We start from the raw sequence: 12,478 nt of genomic DNA, 5'->3' as shown, positions 1-12,478 counted from the left end.
TTTGAGATGCTCTGTAAAGTCACCTGCCTTTGCTCATCCATCCTAGAATCTCCTACCTGCCACTGCATCAGCATTAGTCGACGCTGCTGTAAAGCACTATGGAACATTTTGTTAGTTTGTCAGTCCCATGTTAATGGAAGGTCACTTGTTCCCCTTAGTGAAATGTTCACCGTTTATATTTTTAAAAATTGCAAAACATAAGCCCTTACAAATCACTATGGTAATAAAAATGCTCTTTTTTAAAAAAAATTCTGTTGGAGTTTTATATTCAAGTTAATTGAAGTTATTCCAGTGAGAGTTGGAAATTGGAATGATAGTTTAAAAACTGCATTGCTGCATAATGCTTTCAACACCTTTTGAGTGTTGGGTAGTTTCTGAAGTCTTTAAGCCACATGACATTGAAGAATTGCTTCTGATTATTACATATTACAGATGCTGGAAATCCAGTGCAACACACAGAATGCTGGAGGGACTCAACAGGTTAGGCAGCATCTATGGAGGGTAATAAACAGTCGATGTTTTTCTCCTGAGACCCTTATTACCGTCTATAGGTGGTGCCTAACCTGCTGAGTTCCTCCAGATTATGTGTATATTATGATATAGAGGGTTTGAAAATAATTAGGATCATATTCTTTTTAATTGTGTACTTGAAATTTCTGCAAGGATATGGTACCTAGACAGGCAGACTTGAAATTTCATCTTGTATTTTCACCCAGGTCAAAGTTTTCACTAAATATAAACAGATCTTCAGCTAATTCTGAGAGCTTTTGACCTAACTTTTAAGTAGTTTTTGCTTTGTTTCAGACTAATAATGAAGCTGAAATCCTGTCCAATGCATATGGATCATCCAGATATGCACAGTTCCTGACTGGCCTTGGTAAACTAATCTATCTCCAAGACTGCAACCCAGAACAAATTTTCCTTGGTGGCTTGGACACATATGGTGATGATGGGCAGTTTACATACTGTTGGCATGATGACATCATGCAAGGTAGGTGATCTTGTCTGTGTACAGGGATGGGAGTTATAAATGCAGGCTTTGTTTCAGGGATGCTTTAATTTTCATAACGCAAAATAAGTGATAATTCAATCACCCATTCTTTGCTGATTAAATTTTGAATATAAGGTGATCAAATAGTATTACAGGAATAAGCCCTTCAGCCTACAATGTTGTGCCAGAGTAATAAGACTTATGACACCAAATCCTTCCTGCCTGCACACAATGGAAATCCCTCCAATGTCTGCATATTAAAGCTTAAACACCTCCATCAGGTCTAACTGTACCACCACCATGAATGTTAGGTTCTGGCACCCACTATTGTTTTTAGAGAGAACTTGCCTCACAATCTGCTTTGAATTTTCCCCCTCTCATTATAAATGTATGCTACCTCCAGTATTTTTCACCTTTTCATTGATTTTGTTGGGAGAAAATTTGTCAAATGCACCAAATCTAGCCCCATCCATTAGCATGAGAAGAAGCTGCCAGAGGAGACCGTAAGACATAAAAGCAGAATTAGGCCATTTGGCCCATTGAGTCTGTTCCACCAATCCATCATGGCTGTTTTGTTGTGCCTCTCACACCCATACTTCTGCCTTCTCCCTGTAACCTTTACACCTACTAATCAAGAACCTGTCAATCTCTGCTTTAAATATACCCGATGACTTGGCCTCCACTGCCATCTGTGGCATTGAATTCCACAGATTCACCACCCTCTGGCTAAAGAAATTGCTCTCCATCTCTTTTCTAAAGGGATATCCTTCTATTCTGAGGCTGTGCCCTGGTAATGGGTGTTCGAGGGTAAATCTATATCTGGCATGTGAGTTGTTTAAAGACCAACTTGTTGGACTTCTGGGCCGGTGTGCTCTTATGAGGGTGGCAGTGATCAAATCTCCTTGTTTGCAAAGCCATTCTTCCTCCAGCTCCCTATCTTCCTTCAGTTTAGTGACAAGCTCTCATTCTCTCCTGTCCTATTAAAGCAATCTTTCACATTGCGACTCTGATGCCAAACAGAGAATCCGATCCAGCCTGTTGCGACAAGAAACGGCACATAGGCAATGACTATGTGGTGGTTGTATACAAGGACACAGAAGAAGAATACAAACTGGGAACAATAAAGGTAAATTTGAACGAGAAACTGCACTGTGATGGACAGTAAGACTCTATAACAGGTAGTCAGTATATCACTGTGTGTGTGTATATATACACCCCCTCCTCCCCCGCCCTCCCAGAAAAGGGTCTGTAACATCATGAAGGATCCCATCCACCCTGCTATTGGACTGTTTGTCCCAATAGCATCCTCACCAGTTTGTCCCAATGCTATGAAGCATCCACACCAGGAACACCAGACTCAAAAAGTTACTCTCCCCAAGCAGTAAGACTGATCAACACCTTCACCCATTAACCTACCCCACCACACCCCCAACACCACTACTTTATCACTTCCTTCAGATGCTTCTGTGCTTAGTGTTACTTTTTGGATGTACAGTATTGTGCAAAGGTTTTAGGCACATATGTATAGCTAGGGTGCCTAAGACTTTTGCACAGTACTATCATAATTTTGTTTTGCACTGTACTGCCGCCACAAAAAAAACATTTCATGATGTGAGTGATGGTTATCCTGATTCTGAAATGGGTCTCTATTGTAGACTGAGAGTGGGAGGGGACAGGGAGAGGGGAATCATGGTTGGCAAAAGGGGAAGGGAGGGGGGAGGGAATGAGAAACACCAGAGAGACATTCTATAACGATCAATAAACCATTTGTGAGGAATCAGACGAGTTGCATGGTGTCTCAGGACTGGGTGGGTCTGAACCTGCACCACTACTGCTGGTACTCCACCCCTGCTGCCCGTCCCTCATCCCTCCCGCGGCACTCCGCCCGTCCCTCATCCCTCCCGCGGCACTCTGCCCTCGCCATTCCCAATAAACTTTGCTCCTGCCAGATTTACATACTCTCACTGCTCCACGTTGACAAATGCAATATTGTGTGAATGTCCCTAGCTATATGTATATGTGCCTAAGACATTTGCACAGTACTGTACAATCAATGCATATAAGCTATATTTTTTATTATTGTGTTTTTATCTTATTGTGTAATTTATGTGCTGCATTGGATCTGGAGTAACAATTATTTCATTCTTTACACTTTGTGTACTGGAAATGACATGAAACCACCTTGAAACCTCTTGTTCTTTTTTGCACTTTTCCCTCATTCCTCGACTTTCTCAATCTTCTTACGTTTTTTGAATCTCTGTGGATTCTTTCAATGTATTTAACCATGGGTTTACAAAGAAGCACAGTGAAGTGGTGAGATACCTGCAGACACTGGGTCAGCAAACTCTCTGAAACTTCACCCAATTCTTCAGAGACTTGTGCAACTCCCGACCACAATTGTGGCTCTGTGGTGCTGAGTCATATTAATGAGATTTGCTGTATTTGAAGTATATCTTTAAGGATATGATTTCCTGTAATAGGTTTTGTGGGAGGATGGTTTTGTACAGTAAATCTCTTATGTTGTATTAGTCTGAGGCACTGAATTATTCCCCCCCTTCCTCCTTCCCTCTTCTTCCATTACCCACTCTGGCTCCCCTCTTTACCTCCCTATCACCTCTCCTGGTGTTCCTCCTTTCCTTTCCTTCGATGGTTCACTCTCCACTTATTAGATTCCTCCTTCAGCTCTATCTCTTCCACCTATCGCCTCCCAGCTTCTCACTTCAAACCCCTCCCTCACCTGTTGGCTTCACGTATCACCTAGCTTGTAGTCTTTCTCTCTCCCCACCCCTCCCTCACACCCAAACCTTATTCTGGCATCTTCACCCTTCCTTTCCAGACTCGATGAAGAGTCTCAGCCCGAAAGGTCGACTGTTTATTCCTTTACATAGATGATCCCTCTCTGTTGCTCTATGTGCTGCAGTCTCCTGTATCTCTGCAGCTCTTAAAGTACTGTGTTTGTTTCTGGCCATGGGTGAAGAAACTGCTCATTATTTGGATTAGCCCAAGACAAACCCGCTTGGTTCCCGAGTCAGTTTTCAAGTGGATAACCCATCCGTTGTATACCTAGATTAGGGTTTTTGCTGCCATTAGAAATCACCGGAAGGAACGTGTACTGAGTTGAAATTAGTAATCCTGCCAGGAACTGACTGTTCAGAAAATAAGCCAGCATGCTCTGCACTCTACAACTTTACGAATGTCCAGATCTATTAGCATATCTGACGGACTGGTGATCTTTTCTCTGGTAAAGTGGCAACTGGATAGACATTTTATGGAAGGGAATCAAGATTATTTAATGTCATTCATCAATACACAAGTGTAAATGTGAACAAAATGATTGTTACTTCAGATCTGATGCTGCTGAAAAAAAACACTAATTATGTGCCGTGTTGTATGATCATGGTCTTAGAAAAATTTGCCAAGATAATCATAGTCTAAGTGCAAAATAAATTTATTATCAAAGTACATATGTCACCATATACAACCATGCGATTCATTTTCTTGTGGGCTTACTCCATAAATCTGTGGAATAGTAACCATGACAGCATCAATGAAAGAGTACCCAACTTGGCCATTCAACCAGAGTGTGAAAGATTTCAAACTGTGCAAATTCAGAAAGAAAGAAATAATAAGTAAGCAAACACTTCTACAGAAGTGGTGTGGTATTGCCGCCTTCTGGGCAGTGTCTTTGTAAGGCGGTGACCCCTGCCATTATCAATACTCTTCAGAAATTTTCTATCTGGTGTGAGCAGTTGCATAACCAGGACTTGTGATAATGCACCAACTGCTCCTGTTGCTTCAGGATAAGCATAAAGAACACAGTAATAAAAAAAAAAAAAAAAAAAAAAAACACAAAGTATTGGTTGGAAGTAGAGAAGATATAAATACCAGAATTAGTTGCTAAAAAAAATCATCTTAGGAAATTAGAAAAACTGCTTCCCAAAAAGATGGTGAAGAGTATGAAACACCTTGGAGCTGTTGAAGTCATTAATGGAGAACTTGGGTCATTGTATTGGCAGAAAAGGAATAACAGTGTCCTGATAAAGAGAAGAAACCTGTTAGGAAGCGAAACAGCACTTAATTACGCCATTAGCCTGTTTCATTTTGTATCCGAATATCAATACCTCGTGTGGGATCATTAGAACATAATGGTAATTTTGGAATTATCTTCCCAGTGAAGATGACTGTTTTGTGATTGTTAACAATAAATGGATGGCATGGTGGTGTAGCGGTTAGTGTAAGGCTATTACAGTACCAGCAACCAGGGTTCAATTCCTGCTGCTGTCTGTATGAAGTCTGTATGTTCTTCACGTGGATTTCCTCTGGATACTCCAGTTTCCTCCTCCTTTCCAAAGATGTAATGGTTAGGTTAATTGGTCACATGGGTGTAACTGGGTGTGTGCTTGTTGGGCCAGAAGGGTCTGTTACTGCATTGATTCTCTAAATCTGATTCTAAACTATCTAGTGGGGGAGCTCAGTGAGATAGTAGCATCTGTGAAGGCAACAGGGTGGTCGATGTTTCAGGTCGAAATCCTGCATCAGCTCTGAGAGTAGAGAGGGGAGGTGTCTAGGTTAAAGAGGAGAGGAGGTCGACTTGATTGGTGGACTGAGGAGAGATGTAATATAACGGACAAATTGAGCCAGGTAGGGGAAGCAGAGAGTGGAGTTGAGGGGCAGAGGGTGGATTACAGAAAGAGGCAGACAAAAAAAAGGGGCAAATGGTGGGGAGAGGGTGAAGGTGGAGAAAGCTGAGGAAAGTTCCCAGCATTTGTAGCCTCTTGTATATCTCGATTATTCAATTGACTATCTGTTTACTTGCTGTCATCTCTATATGAGGTTTTCTTAGCTTTTAAGTTCCTGAATGTGCTGTTACTTGGGAGCCATGTTGAGGCACTTTAAGAAGGGATGTGGACAGGATATGTAAATGGATGAGGTCATGGTGGATGAAATATGTGACTAAAGATCTAGAAAATTAGAGCAAGTGGTTATTTTTTTTTACACAATGGTGACATGAGAAGCTGAAGTGTTGGTGTTCAGAGTTCCTGGGTGTCCTTTTATGCAAATTAGTGAAAGTTAGCATGCCTTTGCGTCAAATAATTAGAAAGCAGATGGTACATTGCAAGAGGATTTGAATGTCAAAGTAGAAGCATCCTATTTCAAACATGTATATAGGTCCCTGGTGAGACCTCATCTGGAACATTTGAGAAGGTCTGCCTTAGAAAGGAAGTTCTCAGAGTGCAGTGAGGTTCACCAGATTGGTTCCTGGAATGGGTGCTTGTTAGGAACCCTAGAGGCCCAGAATTAAATAGACTTGGCATTATTGTCTGGAGATCAGAATAATTTAAAATTAAGTCATTAAACCTTCCAGAATTCCTCTGCAGTTGGACTGTGTAGACACAGGGAAGTTCTTCCCTGGTTGGGGCATTGAGATCAAGGGTCAACCTCTATCGGCTATTCAGGTCAGTGATCAAAGACATTTCTTCAGTCAGTGGTGAATCTTTAACATCCTCTAACAAAGAAGGCGGTGTGGCTGAACATGTTCAAAGCTGAGATATAACCAAAATTCATTCTTTAGGGAACAGATGATGTAGACTAGTGGTAGGAAACAAAAGCACATGCCTAGGTCAGCTAGGTAGAGAAGACGAAAGCTTATCTAGTCCTATTTCAGTTTAGTTTTATGATTTGTACTGCATTTATAACATTCAGTTGTCTCATGGTATTCCCTTGTTGGATATTGTCGTATGAATCTATACATCTGCTTTTACAAAACCTTTAGCTCTGACAATTTTTTTTCTGTTGATTTTAATAGGGTCAGTTTAACTTTGTGGAAGTAATTATTAAACCTCTGGACTTTGAAAGCAACCTGGTAACCCTGCAAGCACGTAAAGGTAAAGATCAATGTGCGAGTGACTGCCATTTGCTTGGTACTCTGAGCCAGTTATGTATGTTCACTCATTAGAGTTGTCTAACACCTGGCATTACTTGGTTGCTAGCTCCTCCTGAATACATAATACCATGGGGCGTTACGGTAACATACCGGTTAGCACCACACTATTACACTTGGAGCGTCGGAGTTCGAAGTTCAATTCTGGCATTCTCTATACGTCCTCCCCATGGAATGGGAGGGTTTTCCCCGGGTGCACTGGTTTCCTCCCACAGTTCAAAAGCATACTGGGTAGGTGAATTGGTCATTGTAAATTGTCCCACAATTAGCTTGGGGTTAAATCAAGGTTGTTGGGAATTGCTGGAGCAGAGTTCCTCTAAGGGTCGGAAGTGGCTTTTCAATGCTGTATCTCTAAATAAAACAAAATTTCTGGTTACCTGTTTAAATTCAATGCATCTCAAATGTCTAAATTTTTCTATGGACATAATAAATTGAGTCCCTAAAAAGGTTCAGAGGTTCATTTATTATCAAAGTAATTATAAATGACATTATTCTTTGGATAGCTGCGAAACCAAGACAAAAGAATGGCAGCATGATCACCAGCCCCCAAATCCCCACTCCCCACACAAAAAAGCAAACGAGAATGGAACAGGCACATCAACCCCTTTCCCCAAAGTCTCCTTTCCGGCAGCAAAGTGATCCTACCAGCGATCAAAAGCCAGACTCCCCTCTCCAGTAGCAGAGCGATCCCACCAGCGATCAAAAGACAGGTGCGTGGCGCTCGCTCTCTGCGTTCGCCTTGATGTTTCAGTCTCCCCCATTGGTTTAATTTGTGAAATGGGGTTGAACATCAGCTCAACCTTACTTGGGTTTTGTCAATGTCCGTGTGCCTTAATGCCTCCGACGCCAGAAAAGCTGGAAGTCTCCTCGGGATATCCGAGTAGGTCCTGGAAAGGAGGTTCTGCAAACCAGGGGGGCAGATTCTGTGCTTGGCTGGTCTGGGATTCGAACCTACAACCCTTTCACCCTTGGCAATGTCTGTAATTGACACATTGAAAGTGTCAGTGAACACAGCCTGAGCAGAAGCGGAGTCATTTGCAACTTCACCTACATGGACGTACACAAGAAAATAGGAGCAGGTTATCTGGTACCTCAAACCTGCTGCACTAATGAGATTAAAATGCAAACAACAGGAATTCTGCAGATGCTGGAAATTCAAGCAACACACATAAAAATTGCTGGTGAACGCAGCAGGCCAGGCAGCATCTCTAGGAAGAGGTGCAGTCGACGTTTCAGGCCGAGGCCCTTCGTCAGGACTAACTGAAGGAAGAGTGAGTTAAGGGATTTGAAAGTTCAAATTTCAAAAGTCTCGGCCTGAAACGTCGACTGCACCTCTTCCTAGAGATGCTGCCTGGCCTGCTGCGTTCACCAGCAACTTTTATGTGTGTTGCACCAATGAGATATTTATTTATTGAGGTGCAGGGTGGAGCAAGCCCTTCTGGCCCCTCAAGCTGTGCCGTCTAGTACCCCTAATTGAACCCTACCTAATTATGGGACAAGTTACCAAAACCAATTACCCTATCAACCGAAACCCATGCAGTCACGAAGAGAGTGTCCATACTCCTTGCAGACAGCCGTGGGAACTGAACTCAGTTCGCTGCTGTGTAAAGTGCTGTGATACCCACTACATTACCATGCCGCCCCATCATGACTGATTTATGCTAGCCTCAACATTCCTGTTTCTGTTCCTCATAACCTACTCTTCTATCTTTAAAGTATGTATCTACCTCTTCCACACCGATCTCTAGTGATCTGGTCTCCATTACCCTTCCGGGCCAAGAATTCCATGGGTTCACTACCCAGAGAAAGTTCTACACACCTCAGTTTTAAGTGGCCAGCCTCTTATCTTGTAGCCATGTCCCCTTGTTTGTGACTAATCCATGAGTGAAAACATCTCAGTATTTCCCCTGTCATGCCCCCTTAGGTGTGTATGCTGTGGAAGCCAAGTAATTGCATGTATATAAAGCAAATATTGATAGTACTTAATTAGTAAGGAAGTCTAAGGTTATGGAGGAAAGCACGAGAATGGATTTGAGAGTGAAAATAAGTCGCCCATAATTGAATGGCGGAGCAGAATCTAGGCTGAATGGCTTAATTCTCCTCCTCGGTCTTGTGGTCTCAGGGTTTGATGGCTCTGGGCCTTTACCCCCCGGAGTTTACAAGCATGAGGAGAATTTTACTGAAATGAACCGAATATGTAAAGGCCTAGATAGTGGATAGGAGGAGGATGCTTCCTATAGCAGAGGAGCTGAGAGAGAGCATATTCTCAGAAGCCAGAGGGTGGTGAATTTGTGAAACTCATTGCCAGAGATAGCTGTGAAGGCCAAGTCATTTGGTACATTCAAAGTAGAGGTTGATAGCTTCTTGATTAATAAAGTCATCAAAGGTTGCGGGCAGGAGAATGGGGTTGAGAGGGATAATAAATCATCCATGATCAAATGACTGAGCAGACTGATGGGCAAAGTAGCTATTTCTGCTCCTATGTCTTATCGTCTTATTTGAATAAAACTACCCATTGATCTTATAAACGCCAAGAAACACAACCCAAACTTTTAACTGTCCAACCTCTCGATAGGATAACCCTTTCGTCCAGCAATTAGCCTACTGATTCACCTTTGAACTGTTTCCAATACTACTATATCTTTAGGTAAGCCAATGCAAACTGCTTGGTACTCCAGGTGCGACCTCCCCAGCTCCGTTACAACTGTAACAAAGACTTCCTATTCTTAAACTGCAGTCCTTTGCAAAGATGCAGACATGCCATTTGCTAGCTTAGCCACTTGCTGGAGCTGCCTGCTAACATTCTGAACTTCTTTGCATGATCATTTTTGTTGTTTTGCAAATGTGTAATTTCGTTGGGATTCGGTTGCTTGTGTGATAAAGATGAAGCGTTTTCTATGTGGCTTACAGATGTGTTTTTTTTTTAGACATGGAGGGTCTGGTTGACACAAGTGTGGCTCGGATTGTGTCGGACAAGAATCTACCTCTGTTGGTGCGTCAGATGGCATTGCATGCAAATGTAAGTCAAAGGACATCATTGAGTTTAGTTTCTTAGCAGAATGATATCACTAGTTTAGCACTGTTTTACCTATCTGAAAGTCTTTATAAATGTAGCAATTGTACATGTACCACCACTTCTGGCAGCACGTTCCATATACACACCACCCTCTGTGTGGAAAACCTTGCCTGTCAGGTTCACATTAAATCTTCTCCCTCACATTGAACCTCTGCCCTCTTGTTTTAGATTCCCCTACCTGAAGAAAATTGTGGTCTCTCTACCTCATCTATACTCCATAGGCATCTCTTCTATGAATCATTAGTCAAATTGTTCCTCAGTCTTCTAAATCCCATGGACTACTATCCTGTTTAGACCATAAGGCACAGGAGTTGAAGCAGGCAATTCAGCCCATTGAGTCTGCTCTTCCACTCCTCTCTGGGTGATTTATTTTCTTCTCAACCCCATTCTCCTGGCCTCTCCCTGCGACCCCTGATGCCCTTACCAATCAGCAACCTATCAACCTCCATTTTAACTGTACCCAGTGAACTGGCCTCCACAGTCAAATGTGGCAATGAATTCCACTGATTCACCACCCTCTGGCTGGAAAACTTCTTCCTCATCTCAATTTTAAAGGGCCCGAGGTCCTAGACTTCCCTACTATAGGAAACATCCTCTCCATGTCCGGTCTATCTAGGTGTTTCAACATTGGATCGCTTTCATTGAGATCCCCCCCCATTCTTCTAAACTCTAGCGAGTACAAACCCAGAGCCACCAAATGGTCCTCTTACTTTAACCCTTTCATTCGCAGAATCATTCTCATGAACCTCCTTTAGTTTAGTGTCATCTCTCCTCTGTTTCACCTTTAGAGTCCAGGCCATTCTGGTAAATATTGGCCTGCTGAGTTCCTCCAGCATTTTGTGTGTTGCTTGGATTTCTAGCATCTGTCGATTTCCTCATCTTTGTTAATGAGAGAGAGGTCAGGGGACAACGGACAGACTGGTTCAAGCTGACAGGAAGGCAACTGTAACACAAGTAACTACGAGCTTCAACAGTGGTGTGCAGAAGAGCATCTCTGAATGCACAGCATGTTGAACCTCGAAGTGGATGGGCTACAGCAACAGAAGATTGCAAACGTACACCTAGTAGCCACTTTACTAGGTACAAGAGGTAGATGATATAGTGGCCTCCGAGTGTATTTTTAAATTTGTATGTGTTTCAAGAAAACATGAAATGTAGTGTCGTCTTTACCTTTAGACACTGATATTGTGTCTCTACCAGGTCAATGTGAAACAGTTTTGAATGCTAATTACTGTTAAAGTGATTTATTTTCTTTGCTGTAGATGGCTTCACTTGTACATCACAAAAGTGCCGTTCCTTCAGAGGCGTATGCAAGCAAGTGGCTAGCAAGACTACGGCAGATCAAACGGCTTCGATCCAAGGTACTATCAACTGGACTCCATAAACATGAATATCAAACTGGAGTTCAGGGAAAAACTTGTATGCCCAAAATGTTTAGAGAATGGAGTTGACTGACCGTGAGCAGGGAGGCAAGTTGGAATAACATAGAAACTTCTAGAATTCAGCAAGTTGACCATAAGACATAGAATTAGCATTAGGCCATTCAGCCCATCAAGATTCTCCACCATTCTGTCATGGCTGATTTATTTTCCCTTAATCCCATTCTCTTGACTTTTCCCTGAAACCACTGATGCCCTGACTAATGACGAACCTATCAACTCTGCTTTAAATACATCCAGTGACCTGTGCTCCACAGACGGCTGAGTTCCCCAGATTTACCAATCTCTGGTCAAAGAAATTCCTCCACATGCTCTGTTCCAAAGCAATGTCCTTCTATTCTGAAGCTGTGCCCTCTGGCCCTATGCTTCCGCACTGTTAAAAACATCCTCTCTACGTCCACTCTTTCTAAGCCTTTTATTATTCAGCAGGTATCAATGTGATTTCCCCCCCCCATTCTTCTAAACTCCAGTGAGTACATGTCCAGGGCCACCCAAAGCTCCTCGTTCAGAACCCTTCCATTCGTGGGATCATTTTCGTGAACCTCCTCTTGACCCTCTCCAATACCAGCTCATTCTTTCTTTGATGAAGGGCCAAAGAATGGCAGGTGATAGGTGGGTCCAGGTGAGGAAGGTTAGTAGGCAATGGAGGAGGGAAGAGTGGAAATGGTGACAGAGGTTGGAGGTGGTGCATAGAATCCAGTGAGGAGGTGGGAAGAGTAGATGAATTAAAGTGGCTACAGCGACTCGGAGTCATGACAGACTGCAGCATCTAGTCTGTGCCAACCTATCAGTCTGCCTGCTCCCGTTGACCTTCATCCAGACCATAGCCCTCTGTACACCTCCATCCATGTACCTATCCAAATATCTCCTAGATGTTGAAATCAACCCCGCATCTGCCACTTGTGCTGGCAGCTCGTTCTACACTCTGACCACCACCTGAGTGAAGAATTTTTTCCTCATTTTTCCCTTTAAACATTTCACCTTTCACCCTTGGCTCATGACCTCTAGTATTCTCATCCCACCTCGGGGGG

At 42.8% G+C, this 12,478-nt stretch overlaps 1 protein-coding gene across 6 annotated transcripts in view; it reads left to right on the top strand.

The window, feature by feature from the left end:
- The window catches only part of tsc2 (TSC complex subunit 2), a 136,528-nt gene that overhangs the window by 122,841 nt on the left and 1,209 nt on the right, over positions 1 to 12,478 (top strand). For all 6 annotated transcript variants that reach the window (XM_072269069.1, XM_072269068.1, XM_072269066.1 and 3 more), the window contains 5 exons: positions 805 to 991; positions 1,978 to 2,117; positions 6,798 to 6,876; positions 9,860 to 9,951; positions 11,271 to 11,369. In XM_072269069.1, coding sequence (XP_072125170.1) covers positions 805 to 991; positions 1,978 to 2,117; positions 6,798 to 6,876; positions 9,860 to 9,951; positions 11,271 to 11,369 — 597 coding nt within the window. The remainder of the gene's footprint in view (positions 1 to 804; positions 992 to 1,977; positions 2,118 to 6,797; positions 6,877 to 9,859; positions 9,952 to 11,270; positions 11,370 to 12,478) is intronic.

Source organism: Mobula birostris, chromosome 9 (genome assembly GCF_030028105.1).
Source record: "Mobula birostris isolate sMobBir1 chromosome 9, sMobBir1.hap1, whole genome shotgun sequence".
NCBI classification, from domain to species: Eukaryota; Metazoa; Chordata; class Chondrichthyes; order Myliobatiformes; family Myliobatidae; genus Mobula; species Mobula birostris.
The sequence above is the reverse complement of the archived record's forward strand: the minus strand, read 5'-3'. Positions and strand labels throughout refer to the sequence as shown.